This window comes from Stegodyphus dumicola, chromosome 11 (assembly GCF_044657685.1).
Source record: "Stegodyphus dumicola isolate Sdum_Otavi_A_Nest chromosome 11, ASM4465768v1".
Taxonomy (NCBI): domain Eukaryota; kingdom Metazoa; phylum Arthropoda; class Arachnida; order Araneae; family Eresidae; genus Stegodyphus; species Stegodyphus dumicola.
The window spans coordinates 93,177,481-93,204,061 of record NC_140778.1 but is presented as its reverse complement, the minus strand read 5'-3'; the positions used below and the strand labels follow the sequence as shown (position 1 = coordinate 93,204,061).

General features: G+C 31.9%; 1 protein-coding gene across 3 annotated transcripts in view; it reads left to right on the top strand.

The window, feature by feature from the left end:
• The window catches only part of LOC118198583 (organic cation transporter protein-like), an 87,758-nt gene that overhangs the window by 4,418 nt on the left and 56,759 nt on the right, over nt 1-26,581 (top strand). For all 3 annotated transcript variants that reach the window (XR_004759793.2, XM_035370291.2, XM_035370293.2), the window contains exons 2-4: nt 2,514-2,812; nt 25,679-25,802; nt 26,088-26,191. Coding sequence is in view for 2 of the 3 variants with exons in the window: in XM_035370291.2 (XP_035226182.2) it covers nt 2,538-2,812; nt 25,679-25,802; nt 26,088-26,191 (503 nt within the window). In the remaining variant the exon portion in view is untranslated. The remainder of the gene's footprint in view (nt 1-2,513; nt 2,813-25,678; nt 25,803-26,087; nt 26,192-26,581) is intronic.

Sequence of the window (26,581 nt, the reverse complement as noted above, 5' to 3'; positions counted from 1 at the left end):
TTATGATTGTATGCAAAACAGGAATGATGCAGTGTTTTCTAAACTTGAAAATCGAGATTTTAAATGGAAAATGAGATGGTCAATAAAGGGATTACTAAAATAGTTTTATAATAATTAAACTCAGGATTACAATGAGCATTATATCGATAGACGTGCTTTCGAATGATGCGTGGCAGTTGAAGCTCTATATCTAATATTTTACACATTTGCTCATCATGATCAAATATACTCTCAAAACTCTTTTCTACATTCTCACGATCATAAATATAAAACTCAGTTATTTCCTAGACCATATTATTAGGCTTCCACAGTATCAACAGGTCGTCCCTGAAGTTTAATTCCTTCTAAATGAGATAGGTAAAGATATGCTGTTATCAATGCTACAATGAAAGCAGATGAAATGAGTGAATTCAGCAGAACCATAGCGTCTCGCTTACATTGGGCACTCCATTGATTATGCACATAAGCATCTGGTTTGGTTGAGCACACAAATAGACTTATATTTAAACTTAGCCATTTAATAATATTACACAGAAGAGCAAATATATTCGTGACAGCATAAAAAGAATACTAGAATCACTGTTTAAAACCTATCGTGTGATACATTCATTTCACAATTTTTATCTCAATGTAAGTAATAATGTTTTTAATTTAAAATTATAATTTGAATTCAAATAAAAATGGCAGTGTTTTATCTGCAAGATAAGACTAAACGACTGCTAAACTACAGAATGCGATTTGGGGCTTTTTATGTTCTAATCAATATCCCGAGATTACAAATTTACAAATTACAGGATTTACAAATTGGAATTTATTATTTGAATATAAAATATCATTTATTTTTTGTAGTGATTCCCGGAATTTTATCTGGATTATTGAACTATTTTATCAGTGTGAAATATGAATGCATCAAATACTGTGAGTCTTTTAAAACGACAATCTTCTATTGCAGACAATTGTGATCTGCTAAGTAAATAGTTGCCGTTCTCAGAAATGCAGATCACTTTTATAGATGGTCTTCTAAGGAAGATGGTCACCATAACAGGATTTTTTGCATTTAATTTGTTTCTAAAACAGAAAATGGAATATTTATTTTCCCCTTGATAAACAGTATTCGAATATGCGATATATAGCTGAAAATAATACTGATAACTTACCAAAAAAATTGCTTTCTGTTACTTTTTACTTCCTTGTACGAAGTAAAAAGGAAATATGGAATACATTTGGCATGCCATTTCAGAAAAGTCCGATTTTACCTATGTTAGAATATAATTACCGTAATTCCCGGAAGAAACGCCGCGGCGTTTACGTGTTTAAAACTTAAATTTTCAGCGGGTGCGGCGTTTCTACCCATGCGGCGTTTAGGTGCACTAAAAATAAAATATTTCCTATAATGGTCATAGTACATAGTTTGGATGGCCTTGTCATTGTGCATAGACTAGTGCTGTTCCCACATAAAAGACAACTCAGTTGCTTTTTGCGAACGTTATTTTGTTTACATTCTTTCCCTTGAACGGACATACATGCCTTATTCACCCTAAACGAGATCTCAGAACAATAACATTCTTCCCCCTTTCAAATCAACATTCTCATCAGTTTGAATAGTCTCTCTCCTCTCATTCGATGAATCTTCCAGGACCCATCCTCTCCCCACCCCTGCCTTTTCTGCAATTTTTTTCAAAGGCGGACACTACTCCACCTGCCTCGAAATAACGAACTCTGACGTATTTCCTCTTCAGCATGAATGGATTTTTCTTGGCATTCTGCCAAATACAGATCCCATCAGTTTAGGTACAAGTACTTGTTGGATAGTTTTTAATTAGGGAGCGGAAAATTTTTTAAAATGTCTCTAAACGGCACAGAATCTATACATTTTTTACCTTTAATTTATTTTTGAGTTATGGTTTCATTTCATGCATTTTTCTTAACTGGTATGTCATATATCAGGACTTAGGTTGAGTTTTTGCATCTATACGGCCCACGACGATGTCACGCGCAATTTAATCTATTGCGGCGTTTACGCTGATGCGGCGTTTCTGTGTAATTTTAATTTTTTTTCCGCCATTTTTCTCGAGTGCGGCGTTTACGCTGATGCGGCCTTTCTTCCGGAAATTACGGTATGTTAAAATACCTATGTTAGAATGATGCTATATATAAATCTAATATATATCCTAAGTCGCGCTTTCGAGACATGAAAAACGCATGTTGAATTTCGTCAAACTGCCCTGGAGAACGGGAGATAATTAGAACTGCCTTTGTTTTTTCCTTTTCTTTTCTTTTTTTTCCCCCGCAGTGAACATCTATTTACAGTACATTATCAAAATCTTAATAAACATAAAAGCATAAAATGACTTAAGCTGATGCTAAATTTACGATTCAGGAGCAGATTTCACTTTTCAAATGAGTTTACAGAACTAATCTTTCTCACATTTCCTTCAGTAGTTAGTGAATGAACTACTGAAGTGAACTACTCAAATGAGTTAGTGAAACATATACTATTCATTTGTTCACAGACCCCCCCCCCCTAGACGCTCCATATGACGGCTGACATTGAAACAGACCCTCTTCCGTCGAATAGAACTGTGTCCAAGAAAAGCGACATATTGGATGTTGTAGGTGGAAATGGACCGTGGCAGAGGAGGATATTTTTGATCATCCTTCTTTTCGTTATACCAGATGCTACGCACAACTTTTCGATCTCATTTTTGGCACCTAACCTGGATCATTGGTGCGCAAGACCAAGTGGAGTCAATATCAGTGTCGAGGAATGGAAAAGGATAGCTCTCCCACCCAACGACTATCATTGCTCCAAGTAAGCTAAAAATTTGAATTTTTTTTTTAGAATTAATAAAATGTAAACCTACCGTAGGATGTTTACAGATTTTTAGAACGATTTTGGTAAAGAATTTAAAAGAAGCAAATGTTTTCGGAAAAAAAAAAAATATGGGAATAGCTTTTTATTTGAATTGAGAAATATCGTCTGTTAGTTTAAAATATACACTGAAGTGACAAAAGTCATGGGATAGCAATATGCAAATGTACAGATGGCAGTAGTATCGCGTAGAAAATGTATAAATGCGAAGTGCTTTGGCAGGGCTTTCATTTGTGTTCAAGTTATTCATGTGAAGAGGCTTTGACGTGATTATGGCCGCACGACGAAAATTAACAGACTTTGAACGCGGAATGGTAGTTGGAGCTAGACGCATGGGTCATTTCATTTCGGAAATCGTTAGGGAATTCATCATTCCGAGATCCACAGAGTCAAGAGTGTGCCGAGAGTATCGAATTTCAGGCATAACATCCCACCATGGACACCGCAGTGGCCGACCACCTGCACTGAACGACCGAGACCAGCGACGTCTGCGTAGAGTTGTCAATGTTCACAGACAAGCAACACTGCGTCAAATAACCGCAGAAATCAATCTGGGACATACGAGGGACGTGTCCGATAGGACAGTGCGGCGAAATTTGTCTTCCTTGGGCTATGCCAGCAGAAAACCGACTCGAGTGCCTTTACTGACAGCACGACATCGCTGCAGCGACTTACGTGGGCTCGTGAGCATATCGGTTGGTCCCTAAACGAATGGAAAACCGTGGCTTGATCATGATTTCAGTTGGTAAGAGCTGATGGCAGGGTTCGAGTGTGGCGCAGACCCACGAAGCCATGGGCCCAAGTTGTCAACAAGGCACTGTTCAAGCTGGTGGTGGTTCCATAATGGTCTGGGCTGTTTTTACATGGAATGGACTCGGTCCTCTGGTGCAACTGAACCGATTATTGACTGGAAATGGATACCTTCAGCTACTTGGAGATCACTTACAGCCATTCATGGACTTCACGTATTCAAACAACGATGGGATTTTTATGGATGACTATGCACCATGTCACCGGGCCACAATTGTTCGCGTTTGGTTAGAAGAACATTCTGGGCAATTCCAGCGAATGATCTGGCCACCTAGATCGCCCGACATGAATCCTATCGAACATTTATGGGACATCATCGAGAGGTCAGTTCGTGCCCAAAACCCTGCACCGTCAACACTTCACAATTATGGACGTCTATAGAGGCAGCATGGCTCAATATTCCTGCAGGGGACTTCCAACAGCTTTGTTGAGTCCATGCCACGTCGAGTTGCTGCACTTCGCCGGGAAAAAAAAAAAAAAAAAAAAAAAAAAAAAAAAAAAAAAAAACCGACAAAATATTAGGAGGTATCCCATGACTTTTGTCACTTTAGTGTATTCTTCTTTTAGGATGTCGCATATAATGAAGCTGTAAATTGAATAATATGTTTTTGCGCTTTCCGAAAATAAATATTCCTACTCCACAATTAAAAAAAACGTCGTGAAATGCGTGGTATTGAAACTTTTAACTGCAAAGTAAGCAATATTATTTATAGGAAAGGAAAATGGCGTCAATCATTACTTATGCATAGAAAGCAGACTCCAAACCAATACTTGAAAATGTACGTATAGTTTCTAAAATTCAGAGGCGTAGCTAAGGTTTTAAGCGCCCAGGGACACCTAAAGATTTTGTGGCCCTTTCTGTGTTCCAAGAATGGAAAACATTTCATTCTGAAATGTGTATCATCAATTTGGCGCCCCTGGATGCTGCTTCCGGGGACGGATGTCCCCCTTTGCTCCACCCTAGCTACGTCACTGCTAAAATTAAATCGTTCATAGCAAAAGAAAGTCCACCCATGTGGAAATCAGTTTCAAAGTATTTAAACGCATCTCTAACACTAATAAATAAAATATTAAATAACTTAAATAAAAAGTTATATTAATAACTTATTAATAACTTAAATAAAAAGGTGAAAGCTTTCACATTTTATATTACGCCCAAACGGGCGATATTAACGTTTTGTGTGCTACCTTTATTTATAAAATATCATGTTCTTCGTACTTAAACTATAAAATTCAGTTCTACAGAGATATCGCAAAATAATTTTAAAAGAGCATATCTTTATGATTTCCGATACACAGTCTCGCTCGCTGGAGATTACTCACCCCCCCTTTATTTTGCTCGTGTGTACAGTGTTGCCATTGCTATCTTTGAAATCGTTAAGTTTCTTAATCAAAAACTCATAAATGCTTTACAAAATCTGAAATAGATAATGAAACCTATTTCAGATTCCGAATTTTGGCTTCCGGATGCCCATATTCGGGTGAAGACGTACGTTATTCAAAATTTGATGGCTCTAGGCACCGTTGTTTTATCACAATACGAGAAATATATATACATTTATGCAGATTCTTCATTATTTAATTTCTTTAAATATAATAGAGGGTGATAATATTTACTCGCAACAATTTGAATAAAGATTCGGATTTTTACAGTTTTTGACTCAAAATGCCAAAACGAAATTAATAGCTCTTCTGGGCTAACGTCCTTTGGGCTAAATAATAATAATAATAATAAAAGAACATAATTGTAGAACAGTTTATACAACACTGCACGAAAATTATTTAGCAAGAGAGTAATGGAAATATATTCTGACCCTTGATGAAGCATGGGTTTAACTAAATGACTGCAACAAAAAAGGTTTATTTATTATCTCAAACGAAGGGGGTTCCAAACGAATAACCTGGTTTTATCAGTGCAAAAAAAAGATTCATTAAAGAATTTATGATCTCCGCAGGATTTTATTACACTGGAAAATAAAAAATAAGAAGAGTGGAATTAGGTGTTAAAATCAGTTCAACGTACAATCAAGAGAAAGTTTCACGTCCGATATTCAGAAAAGAAATTCTATTTCTTTACCTTAATGATCTTTAAGGAGTGAAATTTCATCGAGACAAAGTAACAAGTCATACTTCGAAAAGCACCATTGCATTACTTGAAAGAATGAGAATGAAGATTAATATAGGTATCGCAGATACACACACACATATATATGTACAGGGTGTCCCGTAAATGTTGCGACAGACTTCTGGGGAAGGTAGGGCCCATCATAAGTATTAAGAATTGCATAGGAACACATGGCCAGAAACGTCATTGTACACCTCCAGGGTGTGCTGTACAGGAAAATGCTAGTGGAAAGTGAGGATTGCCTCAATCATACCATACAGAGCATGCAACGCTATACGAAGCGGGAGCTTGCAGACATGCACTTAGTGTATGGAATAGCTGAGATATTTATATAAATTATCACAGTTTCAGGACGAACCGCTGCACACATTTATCGAGAACGCTTCTCCTACAGACATCAACCGTACCACAGTTTGTTTGCACGTCTGCATCAAAATTTTTGCGACTACGGGTCATTAAGAAGTGGGCTCAGTTTGGGCTGGATGTTCGTAGCCATTTGAACAGATTATTCCCGCATTGGGCATGTTGGACTTACCAGATTTATCAAACCTCTAATTCTTTTTGCGGGAAGCCATCAAAAGTATCGTGTATTACGATCCTGTTGTGTCTGAAATTTATCTTATGGCAAAACTCACCTGCGCAGCTGCTACAATCAAAGGAACTTCCGGTATGTTTGAACATGTCCGGCAATAAATGGTCCGCCGGTGTCAGGCATGTTTGGCGTCTGATAGTGCAAACTTCGAGCATCTGTTGTAACATTCAAGGTGTCGTACACCATTTGTATTCATGTCCAATAAAAGTTTCAAATTAATCACTCTTGTTTCTTTTCCCATCTTCTATCTCTGCTACCAATTACCTTGACATTTCCGGGCATGGGTTCCTATTGCAATTCTTAATCCTTATGCTATACCCTACCTCACCAGAAGTTTGTCGCAACATTTACAGGACATATATGTATGTTAATAATAATTTATTTATTAAAGACATATTGATTATATTATCTCCTAAGATTAATTTTAGTAGAATTATCTAAAAATAGTGAATCCATAGTAAGTTTAATTTCGAAAATTGTTTTAAAGCAACTTGAATGTAAATTGTTAAAAATGCTTAACGGGGACTTGAATTAAATCATGAATAACAAAATTTCAATTGTAAAAGAAATTAAATTAAAAGCAAGTAATCATTGCTATTGATCGGAAATTAACTGACTTTTCAAGGGGAACAAACCAACTCCCGTTCAATGAACAATAACTAAGAAATAAATACGAAGGTTTTTCGTCCTTTACTCAAGTAATAAGGCGATGCCAAACTGGCAATTTAAGTTAGGCCAAATATTTCCGTGAATTGAAGGGATCAAGGACCAATACAGAGCACTAAAGAACTCATTCTGATTAAGCATTTTCGCTAATTCAATTTTGAGTGAAAAGCAATTTTTGCAGTATAATTGATAAATTACTCGAGTAATTGTCCCCCGACACCCTCGTGTTATCTCGATTTCGAACTAAGTGAATTTAAGATCATACAATATATATATATATATATATATATATAAGGTAATTAAGGTATACATAAGGTATATATATATATATATATCAGTAATAAATTGCATAATGCTTGCGCTGAAGCTGCAAAATAATAAAACAATAGTTAGAATTTTCTAAATTTAATTAAGTCATTAGCATATTTAAAATGGAATTATTAAAATGAAATAGTTAAAAGTGAAAATGTAACCAACAAACTAAGTAATTATCGTCATTGACCGGAAATTACTTGACCTTTCAAGGAAAACACACTAACTTCCTACCACTGAACAATAATTATTAGAAGCGAAAATGTTTCGTCTTTTCCTAAAATAAGAATCGAGACTAAAAATGTTGTTAAAACAGATTGAGTTAAAAATCATTCATAATCCTAATTAAAAATGAGTAAGAAATTGGCAGTTCTGTCAGTTTTTAAAATGCAATCTTCAGATCAGCATGCATAATTCTTACAAAAGTCATTTTAATTTTCCTACCTGAGAAAATTGCTCCCCGACACTTTGTCTTTGATTATATTAAAATAATGAAAACTTAATTCAGAAGTCAAACAACAAAAATGAGTGTTATATTTTCAAAATTACAGTTTCATTTGCGGTTTCGCAGCTGAGGCTGGTGGTTCGCTAAAACCATCGAAACTAGTCCTGTGAAAATTTTGAAAATATAACGCTGATTTTTGTTGTTTGACTTCTGAATTAGTATTTGTTCGGCTTGTTGTTGTGTCTTAATTAATGCAAACTTGTTAAAACAATTGAACCAGTAGAATAGAAGTAGATAGAAAATGACAGTTCTGCATCAGGAGGAGCTGAGGAGCTGAGGGCGTGGTCAATGACATCACAGAGGGCGGGGCCAAAGGCAACGTCATCACACTAGGAGGCGTGGTTTCGAGTGGAGTTGAGGTGTTCGTAGACTGCTGATTGAGTTGTAGACCTCCTGCTTTTCATTAAAAGTTAGTTTTTTTAATATTGGCAACGGGAAATATTTTCTGCATCTTAATTTTGATGATATTGCGATGCTGCCCTCTATTAATGAAAAAGTGAATTATATGTTTTAGAAATATATTTTTTAAGTCTGGTGTTAAAATGATTCAATGCGCGACTCTGAAAACAATGTAAAAGAAACAAATATAAAAAAGACTTTCCTTTAATGATAGTTCATCATGTTATGAAAATGTAACTACAAGATAATTTGTTTTTATTACTCAATTTTATTCTGATACTTTTATCCTTTATAGTTTTAAATGAAACTTTAACTTATTTCTTAGGTTTTCTGTTCATAATAACATATTCATTTACTGTCATATTTTTTTAATACTTAACATTTCTAATTTGCAATATTTTATTTAATTTCCGCATACTATTTTTTTTTCATACCTTTCATAAATTTCAGAATACCCTGATTTTTAACTTAACGTTATATTTCACAAACGTTCCCGCACGTGCTGTTTATTTGTTACATTACTTAATTTTAGATGCAATTTCACACTTTTTTAACGTTATAATGTTCAATATATTCTGAATTTTAACTTCATTTACTTTTTTTAAACCATTCTAGTATTCCATACACACTTTAACTTAGCGATATGAAATTGTATTTAAAAAGAAACGTTTATTTTTCGTGATCTTAGTTCTTTTACTAAATTTTCTACAGAATTTCTAATTTCTTTTACATGTTTAACAATATCTTCCTTACATTACCGAATAATTTTTTTAAAAACTTAAGTCTATAACTGTTAATTGCTTTTCTTACGTTCATGATTTCCCTTCTGTGTTTATATTTCTTAATTCTAGCTTAACTTATTTATTATAATGTTTTTATTTCTGTCTCATCACTCGTAATTCCAAAATTTTATCCCTTTTTATTCATTTTAACGATATGGATTGTTTTCATTTACTCCATATTCAAATATTTCCTTACAATTTTTAAAATACTTGTTTTATTCTCCGATCATAATAGATCATCTACAGTTTTTACTCAGAAATTTCCATTCACAACTTTACAGTTTAATACCATTTATATCTAAATGTATTTCTTTCTCATATAGTTTTATGGTCTTCAAAGTTTCTAACATCATGTTTAGTTTTAAATCCCGATTACCTTTAAGTGTGTTGATAATTTTCATTTCTAATTTTACAACCACGTTCAGTGTTTCATCCACACATACCAAAATATTTCTTACATTTTCTGATATTTAGTCTATGTCATATTTCAGTACTTCAAATGAATTTACACTGCTCACACTATTATTTTTTCATGTTTTAGAGACACTAATTATACTAATTTTACTATTTTTCCTGCACTAATTGCATCTATGTCAGCACTCATGATAAACTAGCAACTGTTTTGCATCACATGCATAAAGAAATTCTTAAAACCAACTTTTTCAATATCGTACTCAAATTACTGTTTTCCAGATGGGAATTACCAGTATTCTTTGGTTTTACTCTATTACATCTTTTTAAATTTTAACATCTTACTTTTAATTCTAACATCTTTTAAACAGTTTTTTCTTTTAATGATAGCCTTACCTTATTTGTTCAAATTAATTCTTTCATTCACCTTCTTTACTACCTTTCAGTACCTTCATAATTCACTATGCAAACGCAATGTCTTTCACTGACATTCTGTTTAATAATACCACAAGTTTCCTTAATTGACAAAAAGCGAATTATTTCTCATTTCAAAATAGAACTACTATATTTTTGCACAAACATTAAATTTATCCCTTCAAGCCACCCCTTAACCTGTAACTGACGTAGCGATAGGAAAGGAGATTCTTATCATATGCTCTTTCGACATTTGAGGTTTCTAGAACTTCTTTGACAAGTATATCAATACCATCAGAAAATATACTTAACACTTTTACCCAGTTTAAAGGCAACATACTGTTATAAGAATGGTTTTAGTTAAATTTATAACACAAATAAACGCATTTTGTGCTAAATAGGCATAAACATTTAGATTCATAATATTTCTTTTTAATCCGATGTAAGACTTGAATTTCATTCATGATACGGATTGTCTCTTGATTTTCTTTTTGTTTACCTTACACTAATAGAAAATTTTTATTTTACAAGTTCAGCTTTTAATGAAATAGAAATAAAAACTACGATACACCTGCTGTTTTTAAGAAAAGGAACTTTGATATATTTCTGGAAATGTAAATGCTTTTAGAGTTTTCTTTCAATAACGTTGATTTTCATTACTTTACTAACTTCAATAATTCTCTTATTAGCTAATATGAATGAAAGAAGATTGTCAAAAATGTGACACAGTATAATTCTTACGAACATATGTACCTTTACCAGCATACAGATATTACCGATTGAAATGAAGAAAGATACAGATATTTTACTCCAATCTACATTAAATTAAAAAAAAAATATTTAAACTTTCATACATTCCAAAGAATAAACGAAAACTCAATAGATATTGTCATGTTTGTATATATGAGATAAAAGTTTTATGAATGGTATTTAAAGTAATGCTTAGAACTTCATAAAAGCGAACCTTCACTATGTTAATACACATATCATCAGTTATTTACATTAATCAATGTAATATTAATCATTACATGTACTATATGCATATATATTTAAAGTTTAATTGTCTTACAATTGAATAATTAACTATTGAGAGAAAGAGGTTCATATCTTACACTATTTAATTCACATGGAACAAATTTTTCCATCAACCACATTGAACCAAGTTTGTTAAATTCGCCAAAGCTCTTTTATTTCTGCATTTTCACACTCACGACACATTTTAAATGAAACTATTGATTACCATTTCAAACACCGATATCATAACTCAGTGTAAAACTACATCATAACTCATTTTTTCCCTACTAACTACAATTTTATATGTTCAAGAAGTACATCTAAGACATGATCATTTTCTATGTTCTAGCAAATCGATTCAATTGCGAACATACTATTAAGACTTGCGATTTTAGAAGACTTGCATGTATTAACGATGTCAGCGTTTCTTCGTTTTTGTAAGATTCGCATCAAATCATGTCGCATTCGAATGTGGTGTAAGAGATCACTTTTTCTTTTAAACACTTGTAAACAATGGATGCAATTTATAAGAAGAGAAGTATCATGCTGTTTCAAAACATCATCATGAGCATATTTCTGTTTCTTTTGACACCGGCAACATTTAAAAAAAAAAGTTTCGTGAGATATTCTTCAAATTCTGTTTTACTTGAAAAAATGTCCGAACTTTCAATACGATGTAAAGATTCATATTGTTTTAAATTCTTATGCTCACTAAATATTTTTTATCATGATTTACTCTTAAAAGTAACTTTATAAGTTTTTATATCCTTTTTACATGAAAAGAAAATTCGTAACTAAGTCCTTCATCACCAAAACCGAGTACTTTTCTTCGTGGAACATACTGAGTCCCATTAATTTCAAAACTAATATTTTTAAAATCATAATTTGATAGTTCATCTAGCAAAATATCAGCTTCATTTCGTGAATAAAATTCTTCGTATAATTCCACATTTAACTCTGTATCACATATATTCCTCATATTCGCTTTTGAATCTAACGACAATTCTGAATGATATAGAAATACGTAGCATTCTTAAATAGCAAAAATTATCTAAAACATACATTAACGAAATGATTTCATAAACACTTATCGTAATACATTCTTGTCATGTCTTGTTTGTGAAGCCAGTCTTTCCGGCGTCATATGTGTAAAAATAATCATGATAGGATAGTGGGAAAGAGTTATAGTGTCCTAATGTTGTTATTCTGAACCTCGATATTACATATATGCATAAGGAGAATCTTAAAAGCATCATCCACTTATCATGATAGAGTAATGGAAAATTTCTAAAACTCTGATAATCATACGCGAAAGAATGTATTATATTAAGGTTGTTGTTGCTATTCCAAGTTTGACAATACATACAGAAGTGAAGGAAGACCCTTGATGAGTGCTGCACGTTATCATGATAACGTGAAGTGTACAGCGCTTATCGAGGATCTTCCTTCACTTCTGTATGTACTGTCAAATTTGGAATAGCAACAACAACCTTAAGATAATACATTCTTTCACATATGATTATCAGAGTTTTAGAAATTTTCCATTACTCTATCATGATAAGTGGATGATGCTTTTAAGATTCTCCTTATGCATATATGTAATATCGAGGTTCAGAATAACAACATTAGGACACTATAACTCTTTCCCACTATCCTATCATGATTATTTTTACACATATGACGCCGGAAAGACTGGCTTCACAAACAAGACATGACAAGAATGTATTACGATAAGTGTTGATGAAATCATTTCGTTAATGTATGTTTTAGATAATTTTTGCTATTTAAGAATGCTACGTATTTCTATATCATTCAGAATTGTCGTTAGATTCAAAAGCGAATATGAGGAATATATGTGATACAGAGTTAAATGTGGAATTATACGAAGAATTTTATTCACGAAATGAAGCTGATATTTTGCTAGATGAACTATCAAATTATGATTTTAAAAATATTACTTTTGAAATTAATGGGACTCAGTATGTTCCACGAAGAAAAGTACTCGGTTTTGGTGATGAAGGACTTAGTTACGAATTCTCTGGAACGAGCTTTTGTGCAGAACCATGGACTCAAACTCTTCTAAATGTAAAAGATTATGTTGAAACGAAAACTGGCAAAAAATATAATTTTGCTTTATTGAACTATTATCCTGACGGAGTGGCGAAAATTTCAACGCATAAAGACAATGAAACTTGTCTCGAACCTGAAAGTGATATACCTATCATCAGTTTAGGTGCAAAACGTCAAATGGTATTTACCAGGCGAAATTTCACATCTCAAAGCGTGGACTTAACTCATGGAACTCTCCTTGTAATGAAACACCCAACGAATCAATTTTGGATGCACGGAATACCCTCTCAACCTGACGTTAAAGATCCTAGAATTAGTATCACATTCCGAAACATAAAAATTTCGAAAATTAAAAAACGACGCTTGGAAGATAATGAGGATGAACTTCCAGAGGATGACTGGTTTGCCCACTATATGAAGTCTGTTCCTGAAAATATCTTCATGCCGAATAATCGAGAACAGAAAAAAGAAAGTTCGAAGTTGATTGCACAGTGAACTCTTGGTTGGGGATATTTTGTGTCCATAAATCAGTTTGAAAACAGAATGAACATTCATATACGTGAATGTGTGGAACAAAATAAAATATTATACTCTACTACACGCGGTGTTGTTATAACTCCTGCAGCATGGCAAGAATTTTCCTCAAAAATATATGAATTTAATCTTGTCTTGTCTATATGAGTGCCAGCATCATTTGCAATAATGAGTTGGTAGTTTTCAACAAAGAAGGTGAGTGTATTTTTCAACAAGTTTTTAAACAAGATGAAAATTCTTTTAAACTAAAACCTACATACCTAAAAGTAAACTGTGATATTTTAAAAAAATTGAAAGAAATTATTCCTGATGTATCTAATACTTTATATAAAAGTATTTTTGAAATTATTTTACCGTTGCAAATCAAATGTAAAAACAATTGTTCGGATATGGTAAGTGATGATGATGAACGTTTTAAAGAACTCATAAACTCTATCAAAACTGAATTAAATTCAGTGATAAAAAAGCTATATAAATGCGAAGGTTGCATTGTAAATCATCCTTCACAAACAAGACATGATTGCATTATAATAAGAGTTGAGGACAGAATTAAATATATTGGTGAAGATATATTTTTATGTATTAATTTTAAAAATATAAGAGATTCTTTAAGGCAGAAAAAAATGTTTCATTTATTTTGTAATAGGTTTTTTGAATCGAAATGTTATGAAGATTATAAAAATGCACTAATATAAGTACAGCTATTCTATTTAAATTTCTGTCTTTGGTTGATGTTATGAGTATTTTTTTTTTCATTATGTTTTTTTTTAATAGAAATATATTGAAATTTTAGTTTTAATTTTAAAGCAAACATATATATCAAATATCAGTAAATGGATATTGTTGTTAATTTGATATTAACTAATGAAAGAAAATTCTAAGTATATTTTATGTATAATACAGAAACTTGTTCTTTGGAAATAAATAAATGTATTTAAATAGAAAAGCTTCTTGGTAAAATGAATGTATTTTTATTTATTATAACAATTTTTTTAAGTATTGTATGTTTACAGTGCAGTATATGCTTCAAGGGATTCACTCGTGTTGAAAATTTATGAGTTTATGAAGAGATTATTCGCTGAACTTATGTGATATATTTGTAAGGTTTCTTGAATACGAGTAATCTGAAGAGATATTTGAAATCTCATGAAAGAAACATCAAATGTAGTGTATGTCCTAAGAAATTTAAGTTTATAGTTTGAAAAGTCGCGAAGCTTCTCGTCTTAGAATTTTGTAGTGAATAATCACAAGTTCTTTTCATGTAAAAAGGATATAAAAACTTATAAAGTTACTTTTAAGAGTAAATCATGATAAAAAATATTTAGTGAGCATAAGAATTTAAAACAATATGAATCTTTACATCGTATTGAAAGTTCGGACATTTTTTCAAGTAAAACAGAATTTGAAGAATATCTCACGAAACTTTTTTTTTTAAATGTTGCCGGTGTCAAAAGAAACAGAAATATGCTCATGATGATGTTTTGAAACAGCATGATACTTCTCTTCTTATAAATTGCATCCATTGTTTACAAGTGTTTAAAAGAAAAAGTGATCTCTTACACCACATTCGAATGCGACATGATTTGATGCGAATCTTACAAAAACGAAGAAACGCTGACATCGTTAATACATGCAAGTCTTCTAAAATCGCAAGTCTTAATAGTATGTTCGCAATTGAATCGATTTGCTAGAACATAGAAAATGATCATGTCTTAGATGTACTTCTTGAACATATAAAATTGTAGTTAGTAGGGAAAAAATGAGTTATGATGTAGTTTTACACTGAGTTATGATATCGGTGTTTGAAATGGTAATCAATAGTTTCATTTAAAATGTGTCGTGAGTGTGAAAATGCAGAAATAAAAGAGCTTTGGCGAATTTAACAAACTTGGTTCAATGTGGTTGATGGAAAAATTTGTTCCATGTGAATTAAATAGTGTAAGATATGAACCTCTTTCTCTCAATAGTTAATTATTCAATTGTAAGACAATTAAACTTTAAATATATATGCATATAGTACATGTAATGATTAATATTACATTGATTAATGTAAATAACTGATGATATGTGTATTAACATAGTGAAGGTTCGCTTTTATGAAGTTCTAAGCATTACTTTAAATACCATTCATAAAACTTTTATCTCATATATACAAACATGACAATATCTATTGAGTTTTCGTTTATTCTTTGGAATGTATGAAAGTTTAAATATTTTTTTTTTAATTTAATGTAGATTGGAGTAAAATATCTGTATCTTTCTTCATTTCAATCGGTAATATCTGTATGCTGGTAAAGGTACATATGTTCGTAAGAATTATACTGTGTCACATTTTTGACAATCTTCTTTCATTCATATTAGCTAATAAGAGAATTATTGAAGTTAGTAAAGTAATGAAAATCAACGTTATTGAAAGAAAACTCTAAAAGCATTTACATTTCCAGAAATATATCAAAGTTCCTTTTCTTAAAAACAGCAGGTGTATCGTAGTTTTTATTTCTATTTCATTAAAAGCTGAACTTGTAAAATAAAAATTTTCTATTAGTGTAAGGTAAACAAAAAGAAAATCAAGAGACAATCCGTATCATGAATGAAATTCAAGTCTTACATCGGATTAAAAAGAAATATTATGAATCTAAATGTTTATGCCTATTTAGCACAAAATGCGTTTATTTGTGTTATAAATTTAACTAAAACCATTCTTATAACAGTATGTTGCCTTTAAACTGGGTAAAAGTGTTAAGTATATTTTCTGATGGTATTGATATACTTGTCAAAGAAGTTCTAGAAACCTCAAATGTCGAAAGAGCATATGATAAGAATCTCCTTTCCTATCGCTACGTCAGTTACAGGTTAAGGGGTGGCTTGAAGGGATAAATTTAATGTTTGTGCAAAAATATAGTAGTTCTATTTTGAAATGAGAAATAATTCGCTTTTTGTCAATTAAGGAAACTTGTGGTATTATTAAACAGAATGTCAGTGAAAGACATTGCGTTTGCATAGTGAATTATGAAGGTACTGAAAGGTAGTAAAGAAGGTGAATGAATTTGAACAAATAAGGTAAGGTGAAAGAATTAATTTGAACAAATAAGGTAAGGCTATCATTAAAAGAAAAAACTGTTTAAAAGATGTTAGAATTAAAAGTAAGATGTTAAAATTTAAAAAGATGTAATAGAGTAAAACCAAAGAATACTGGTAATTCCCATCTGGAAAACAGTAATTTGAGTACGATATTGAAAAAGTTGGTTTTAAGAATTTCTTTATGCATGTGATGCAAAACAGTTGCTAGTTTATCATGAGTGCTGACATAGATGCAATTAGTGCAGGAAAAATAGTAAAATTAGTATAATTAGTGTCTCTAAAACATGAAAAAATAATAGTGTGAGCAGTGTAAATTCATTTGAAGTACTGAAATATGACATAGACTAAATATCAGAAAATGTAAGAAATATTTTGGTATGTGTGGATGAAACACTGAACGTGGTTGTAAAATTAGAAATGAAAATTATCAACACACTTAAAGGTAATCGGGATTTAAAACTAAACATGATGTTAGAAACTTTGAAGACCATAAAACTATATGAGAAAGAAATACATTTAGATATAAATGGTATTAAACTGTAAAGTTGTGAATGGAAATTTCTGAGTAAAAACTGTAGATGATCTATTATGATCGGAGAATAAAACAAGTATTTTAAAAATTGTAAGGAAATATTTGAATATGGAGTAAATGAAAACAATCCATATCGTTAAAATGAATAAAAAGGGATAAAATTTTGGAATTACGAGTGATGAGACAGAAATAAAAACATTATAATAAATAAGTTAAGCTAGAATTAAGAAATATAAACACAGAAGGGAAATCATGAACGTAAGAAAAGCAATTAACAGTTATAGACTTAAGTTTTTAAAAAAAATATTCGGTAATGTAAGGAAGATATTGTTAAACATGTAAAAGAAATTAGAAATTCTGTAGAAAATTTAGTAAAAGAACTAAGATCACGAAAAATAAACGTTTCTTTTTAAATACAATTTCATATCGCTAAGTTAAAGTGTGTATAGAATACTAGAATGGTTTAAAAAAAGTAAATGAAGTTAAAATTCAGAATATATTGAACATTATAACGTTAAAAAAGTGTGAAATTGCATCTAAAATTAAGTAATGTAACAAATAAACAGCACGTGCGGGAACGTTTGTGAAATATAACGTTAAGTTAAAAATCAGGGTATTCTGAAATTTATGAAAGGTATGAAAAAAAAATAGTATGCGGAAATTAAATAAAATATTACAAATTAGAAACGTTAAGTATTAAAAAAATATGACAGTAAATGAATATGTTATTATGAACAGAAAACCTAAGAAATAAGTTAAAGTTTCATTTAAAACTATAAAGGATAAAAGTATCAGAATAAAATTGAGTAATAAAAACAAATTATCTTGTAGTTACATTTTCATAACATGATGAACTATCATTAAAGGAAAGTCTTTTTTATATTTGTTTCTTTTACATTGTTTTCAGAGTCGCGCATTGAATCATTTTAACACCAGACTTAAAAAATATATTTCTAAAACATATAATTCACTTTTTCATTAATAGAGGGCAGCATCGCAATATCATCAAAATTAAGATGCAGAAAATATTTCCCGTTGCCAATATTAAAAAAACTAACTTTTAATGAAAAGCAGGAGGTCTACAACTCAATCAGCAGTCTACGAACACCTCAACTCCACTCGAAACCACGCCTCCTAGTGTGATGACGTTGCCTTTGGCCCCGCCCTCTGTGATGTCATTGACCACGCCCACAGCTCCTCAGCTCCTCCTGATGCAGAACTGTCATTTTCTATCTACTAATAGATATACAGAAATTTTCTCATTAGATTAAAATGATAAAATTAAATTTGCTGATAAGACTAAAACGATAAAATAATATTTACATAATACACATAAAAGGGCAGAAAATGAATTTAATTAATTTACGTGTTTGCTATCTGTGTATCTGTCAGAAAGGATATAATATACTAATAATCTACTAGAAAAATATATGTATTTTCAACGTATTCTTGGGAAGCACCCCTCACCTGTCACTTATGGACTATTGTGCATTTGGTGTCTTGAAAAGAAAGCGCTCTTTCTAATTGTAAACTCCCCTTGTTAATGGATTCCTGAAAGTACTGGAAGGGGAGTGGATATCTATACCCCTAGAAATATTATGAAAAGCCCTTCTTTCATGGAAATCACGATGTGGACTTACAGTTCAGGTAAAAGGCTATCAGTTCGAACATTTAAAACTGCTTTTTAGTTCGTTAGTAAAATTACAGTAATAAATGTCTGTTGGTTTTCATATTTATGTAGGCCGCCTGCTGAGCTAATAAAATGAAATTAAATACAGTAGAACTCCAATTATCCTAATCAGTTGGGACCGGACCTATTCATATAATCAAAAATTCAGATAACTGGAATTTTTCGGAAGGAAAGGTCTACGTACATTTTAATTAATTACTGTATGTACTGTACGTTGAAAATGAGAGGGAAAAAACTGTTTTTAAAGAAAAAGAGGTTTTTATTAATAAAAATGAAAAGGAAACACTTTTCCGTACATCTTAAGGCGTTATCACTGCTAGCGGCAGTCCTTACCAGACAGGACGTTTCTGAGAAACGAGATTCTGGTAGCACTGGTTTAAACGGAAGGATTCCTAGAAAAAGGAACCCATGCTGGAAGCGAAGTCCCGCCTAGCTACGGAAATGATGTTGCGGATAAGCGGAATTTTTCTCGGCTGGAGCTCTGTCTCGGGTAGAGATCAACCAATCAGACGAAAGCTCTGCTTCCGAAGTATCACGTGATCCCAATCTGAGTAAAAATCGATAACTGTTTGGGGTTCAAGACTTTGTAGTGAGTGAAAATGGTAACCTAGCTACGTGGGTTTCCTGGAAATGGGCGGATTTCTGAGAATTGTCCCTTTCGACGCCCAGTGCCGTATAGCCGAAACATAATGTGATTGGGATAATACATTGTATTTACAAATGCTGAAAGTCATTGCTTGCTGGACATCTCGGTCAGAGCAGGCTGTTTAACTATCTTCATCCGCTTTCGGGTCAACGAACCGCTCGTCCCGGTTGACACTAAGAAGCTGCATGTGGTCACACTGGTGCTGACACTTCATCCACTTCAACGCATTAATTATTCAGGAATCCACTTCAAAGATCTGAAGATTGCATTCATTCATTATTTCAGGAATCCACTTCAAAGATCTGAAGATTGCATTCATTCATTATTTCAGGAATCCACTTCAAAGCCGCGTAACCGAAACATAATGTTATTGGGATATTACATAGGGTACTTTACAGTACTTACAAATGCTGAAAGTCATTGCTTGCTGGACATTTCGGTGAAAGCAGGCTGTTTGACGAGCGGTTCGTTGACCCGAAAGCGGATGAAGATAGTTATTATCCGTTTTCGGGCAACCGAGTCACCCGTCCGGTTGACAATAAGAAGCTGCATGTGGTCACACTGGGGCTGACACTCCATCCACTTTAACGCAGTTTCAAGGCCGTCAAACACTTCACCAGCTGATGGCCCCTGTCCGCTTCAACTTCGACATTAAGGTCATCTTCTTCTTCGACACTTTCTTCTCTCACACTTTCAATAAGTTCATCATCATTTAGAAATTGGTCTGACGAGTCACACACCATCCATTCAGCTCATCCTCAGCACTAACTTCTGAGCATCCAGGAATTTTCAAAAGAATGTTTCTTAATTCCTCAAGTGAGACGTTATCCTCCATCTTTTCTTATCTTTTCCCTCTCTGTTTTCCTTAAATTCTGAAAGCGATTCGGATAATCAGCGATTCGGATAGTTGGAGTTCGGATAATTGGAGTTGTACTGTACTTCTATAACGTATTACGCTCAGGGCTTAAATTCAGCGGCAGTCCATCTAAGCCCGGCTTCAATGTTTCAAAATTTTTGAGTGAAATCATGAGAGACACAAATAACATAAAAATGAATTTTAAATAATTATTTAACTTATATGTTTTATTTACTACAGTTAATAATAATTTTATTTTATTTATTTTTCCACATTTCCTGATGGCTTTGATTATGGCTTAGGCATTTCTAATTTAAGAAACTAATCTCTGCTTAGCGATTTTCACTTCTCTTCCAAAATCGTCTGAGGAATAGAATCATCAAGTTTAAATATAGAAATTGTTAAGATATATGCTAATGAAATCGAATTCTGTGATATACTTAGAAAAGCCTAACTTTGTAAAAATTTACATATCGCAAGTGCCATATAAATATATTAAAACACACCTTTCAATTTTTTTAAAAATTCCACTAGCCGCCGAGCGGTATAATCGCTGAACACTGGTAATTCCGTTAGGTTCTAATCCAGGCAACCGGGCTATGGCTGCACGGGCGTTTTCGTGGTATTTTTTACTTTGTCATGTATATACGAGTCAGTTTCTCTAATAAAATCGCCCACCAGCGGCCGGGGGGATAAAGTCGCTAACACTGGTAGTTCGGTCCGAGATTTGAAGCCTGGCAAATGGGCTGGGTTGTATGGGCGTTTTCGTGTTTGTCCCTATGTGTGACGTATATACGAGCGAGTTTCCACTAAAATGTCTTCCACGAAGGCATTCCTCCCCTTAGGCAGATAGCCCTCGAGTGCTTTGCCATGATCAAATAAATCAAACCAAACCAAGCTCTTAGAAGATCTTTCACGAAGGTATACCTCCCAATCAGGCAGCAGTTTCTGGTGTGCTTGGCCATAATAAACTAAACTAAACCAAGCCAACCCTTTTTTTTAAATAAATAATATAATAAACTTTAAAAGTATTTTAATGTTAATTTGTTGACGTGTCATTGAAATGTAAATTTTGATTCAATAATAAGTATTTGACGAAGAACTTTATTAGAAGAAATATAATGGGATATTAAAAACATGGGCAATCCGCGAGATTAGTGTTTCAGTATATGGCTAAATAACACTGAAGAATATTATCGGAAAACAGATCGTTTAAAAAGAACATTGAAACCAAAGCTTCAGCGAAAAAGCAGAGAGTGATGAGATTTCTAAAATAAAAATCGTACTAAAGATAATTCTGCTACCACTAGAGATAAAATCCTACTAAATATTACAGAACCAACGATAAAAGAATAGAGTGACTGTAGATATATTCTAGTAATATATGATCACAACGAATGAATTACATACATCCAGACAATGTGGGATATTTTTACTTTTCTTTTTAGTTTCTACAGGAATACAAAATCGTTCTGAGAACATGAAATCATGGAATAGAAATTCTACAGAAATTCATGCTTTCATGTTAATAATAGTCTATCTGTGGTCAATCAGATTACGAAACACTGGTAGCTTGGCTTGGTTTCAGATTATGTTGAACGGATTGGCTGTATGAGTATATTCGGGCTTTTTTGTATGTGTTACGTGAATGCGAGCCAAGGCGAATAGCCGTCATTTGCATTAAACTGCAGTTATGGCTATTTGCCATCTTAGCGTATTCAGTTAAGTAGATAAAAAACAAACAGCCATATTAACACCTTGTTACCGTGGGGAAATATGCATCCCTCCTTTGCGGCTGCGCTGAGCTGTCACCACCGGAAAAACAAGGCCTCGACACTGCGATCGTTACGTCACTAGTAGCGGGTAAAGGAAAAAATGGGCTAGCAGCTTCTAGGCAGCACGAATTTTCTTCAAAAATTAGAAGTTCCATTGTTTAAAGTAATGTAAGTAATATATAATAAAAAGTAATGTAATAATAAGATAAAAAATAAAAAGTAATGTAAGTAAATAAAATACGTAAAAAATTAAATTTAGGTGAATTTTCGCTTTATGCATGAACATTTCAAGGGCATTTAAAGGACTGGCACATTATGGTTTCCATACATTTTTCGCCATGTCAGCCAATAAATTCCTTTTGGTTTTACTGTAAGAACGGCAATATGTATATTATTTTCCCCTTGTATGCTAAGAAAATCCACTTTCAACTTTGTATTAGCGCCGTAACGAAGTTCGTTTGCTGTATGTTCAAAATATGTGGTTATATCTAAATCTAAACGTGCATATCCTTCGACATAATCATGACAAGAAAAAACTGCAAGCAACAGATCATCTAAAGGAAGTGTTACATTATGGTGGTGATGACATGGAAAGCTCAGATATTTAATCGGATATATTTTGACTGACTAAAATTTACCCATTTTTCTTATATGAAATATTATACAGAATAACAAAAATATATTTTATTGATTTAATTATAAAATTTTTCTTAAATATTAAAACATATCCAAAATGCCATAATCAAAATTAGAAGCTGTATAAAATTTAATAAATATAAGTTTTGATATATATTTACACTTACTTAATATTTTATTGACATTGCTATATAAATTAAATAAAGCAACAAGTTTTTGAGCAGTAACATGTGAAATTTAAGTAAAAATAGGTTAGCAATATAATAAAAAGTGATGTATTGTGAATAATGTTTGTGTATAGTATTTCATACTTTTGAAAGCAATTAAACAAACACTGATTTTAGCAAAAGTAGTGGTATATTATAATTCATGAGGATATCCTAAATTATTTTCTAGCATATAAGTGTAAATTACATTGAGATTAACAGTATTTGAAATATGATAGGAGGTGGTATATCTTTTGTTATGTTTATTTACATAGCATGCCATATAAAATTAATTATATTGAATTCAGAAAGAACTTATAAATAGAATAATAATGTGAAAGAATTTATAAGTTATTATCTAACATATGAAATGTAAGTAAAGTTAGGTTAGCAGTATATGAAATGTAATGGTAAGTGACATTCATGCACTACATTTGTCTACAGAATGTGACACAACATATAAAATTAATTCTGTTGAAACCAATTGTGCAAAAACAAGAGAACCTAGGAAAAGCCAGTGAATATGTAATGATATATTGCAATATAAAAGCATTTATAAGTCAGTTTTCAAGTTATGCAACTAGGAGAAATTCTTTATATTCAGTTTCCATGCATTTATGATCTTCGAAAATTTTGGGTACTTAAAATGATCCTTGCATTTTAATTTTTATCAAATTGTTTCCACGTTAAATTTATAAGATTCTAATACTGTTCATAAGAGATTTGTCAATGTATTTTATCACTGATAAACATTTACAGGAATTATTAGGCTTTTCATAAAATAATTTAAAATTGTGAGTAACATTTTCTGCATTGTTCATGTGTACAGAACATAACATATAAACTGATTTTACTGAAAGCAGTAAAATTGATTGTTTTGAAACCAGCTGAACAGAAATTGAGCTGAGAAAAAGCTAATAAATGTATTAATTACATATTTCAATGTAAAAGTATTTTAAGCTATTTTTTATGCATTTAAGATTTTTGAAAGTTATAGGTATTTAAAATGTCTTTGCATTTTAAATTTTATCAGATTGTTTTCACACTAAATTTATATGATTCTGATACTATTTAAGAAGTTTTTTCTGATGAATTACTATCAATTTACTTTTAAATTTTAAGTTGCTTTTGAATTATTCACAGTATTTGTTGGAATACATGGCCTTGATAAGCAAATTAATAGCATAGAAAATATTCTATGTTTCATAAAAAAAAAAAAAAAAAAAAAAAACACCTTTTTTACATAGCTTAATCCTTAAATATCTGTTTCCATTCAAGCATTATTTATTCAAAACTTTGCAGGTTTTTCAGCATAATGATTAGTAACTAGACATAAGTATAATATAAATAAGGCAGTTTTGAACTTCAAATATTAGACTCAAGATCAGTTCATAAGTAAGTCAAGCAAAAAATTACAAAATTACTTTCAAAATTATTGTTTCAGAATCATATAAAATACTTTTAATTTATAATCTGCATAGCTTGATATTAAAAAAAAAAAACAATACACTTAATTTTCTTTAAAAATATTTTATTTAATGCACTGAAGCTTTTTGGAGCAATGAATAATAATTACACTTTATATATATGAAATACAGTTTCCCATAATCATTATTCCTCATACTTTATATGCAAAAAATAATGGCATAAAAGTCTTTCATTTATAAAATGTATAATCTGCATAGCTTGACACTTGAATATTTTAAAAGCAATGCATACAATTTCCTTTAATCATTAATGATACAAAATGATATAAATTTTCAGCAAATTGAACAGGAATTTTCTTATGGGATGAAATTTGGGGATTCAGTAATAATAACACTCCTCTTTCTCACCAAACAATAATCATATCATACCTTAGAATGTTTAGATGGGGTGAAATTCTGCCGGTATATAGTATGTAACCATTTTCTGCACAACAAATCCGATTTGGGGTGAAAAAAACTGGATTTTTTTCAGTATTTGGATAATATCCTCTACAGTTAGGAACACAACGAGTATAAACCATTCTTAACAGCTTATTAGCAAATGAAATACTAAAAAATCTTTTATGCAATATACAAATCTCCCGCTAAAACTACAAGCATGCTTGCACGTTACCACCGAAACAAGTCGTGACGGTTTGTTATGCCTACTAGTTCCCTCTCTAGTGACGTCACTCGCAGCAGAAGGGAGGCCTTGTTGTTCAGGTGGTGACGGCTGAGCCGACAACATGTATGTAACCCCGCTATAGAATTCACGAGCGATGTGGGTGAAGATAGTGTGTCCTTATCGATGTGGCGAACAGTTGTGAATCATTCCAGCGTGGTGTGGTAAGTTCAAGGCATGAAAACCTCCTATATAGTATATCTTAGGATCCCAGAACTGAAAATCTTAAGAAATATTGTTTAGTTTATCTTTTTTTTTTTTTTTTTTTTTTTTTTTTTTTTTTTTTTTTATACTCTTATGCCGGTCTGTCGCTGTAAAGCATGCGACGTTGCCGGCTCTGTGACTAAGTATCCCAATAGGGCACAAGACTTTGAACAGTCTGGACGGGCCTTGAGGAAGCGTCGGAAATGAGTTTAGTTTATCTATAATACATAAGAAGGGATAAATATTTCTTATTTAGGGGGGGGAAAATGGTGGATTTGGATTTGTTTTATGAACTCTGTCATCGAAGATCAGCCTTTGACATTTACATTTCTAACATTGAAGGTTTAGATTATAATTTTCGTTATTTATGCTGTTTAGAAACGAAATTTATTCCACAGGTACAAAGATATCAATTTAACACTTCTTGAGGAAGACCTCAATGTCACCAGAAGTAATGAACTTGTCAAGTGTGATGCTTGGGAATATGACGAAACATTTTACACTTCCACTCTTCTCAGCCAGGTAAGGGAAATTCTTTTTAGAATCTCATAAAGTTGAAACTTTGAAATAAACAAAGCTAAGAATGTAAACTTAGAAAATTATTTGTCATTTAAAACTATTCTTTCGCTTTCTCTTCATTGTTTTCTACTACCTGATGCCTGCTGTGATATCTTAATTGCTGCATTATCCATCTGAGTATTTCAAAATCCTGTTTATTTGGTTAGCTGATTATTTGGCTATTTGGATATATGTTAAATCATTTTTTTCATTCGTTCATTTGGTGAATTTTAAATGTATTTCTTTCAGTGGAATTTGGTATGTGATAAAGAATGGCTAGTCTCAATGTTAAAATCTGTCTTCATGGGAGGCGTTATGGTATCTGTTGTTTTGTTTGGGTATATAGCTGATAAGTAAGTTTTTATTTTTTATAATTTTAACCCTTTAATCGCTTTTAGCGACTGCAAATAATCAATCACATTTACTTAGACAGTTCACAGTACACATCAGATGTTTACGAAAATATTTCCAAGTTCTGTCAGTATTTCTAAGATAAACGTCTTCACTCAAAGGGCCTTTTTCAAAATGTTTGTTAATTTCTGAATTTATGAGATTTTTTTATTAGATTGCACTCATAATTAAATATAATCATTAGAAAAGTGATAAAAAGTTCATTATTTTGTGAATTTTATGAAAAAAAAAAATGAAAATCCCCGGAGAATGTCAACATTCACCAAATACGTCGGTGAAAGATCGAATATTGAATTAAATTCTTGTACATTCGGACCCTCACCGGTGTATGT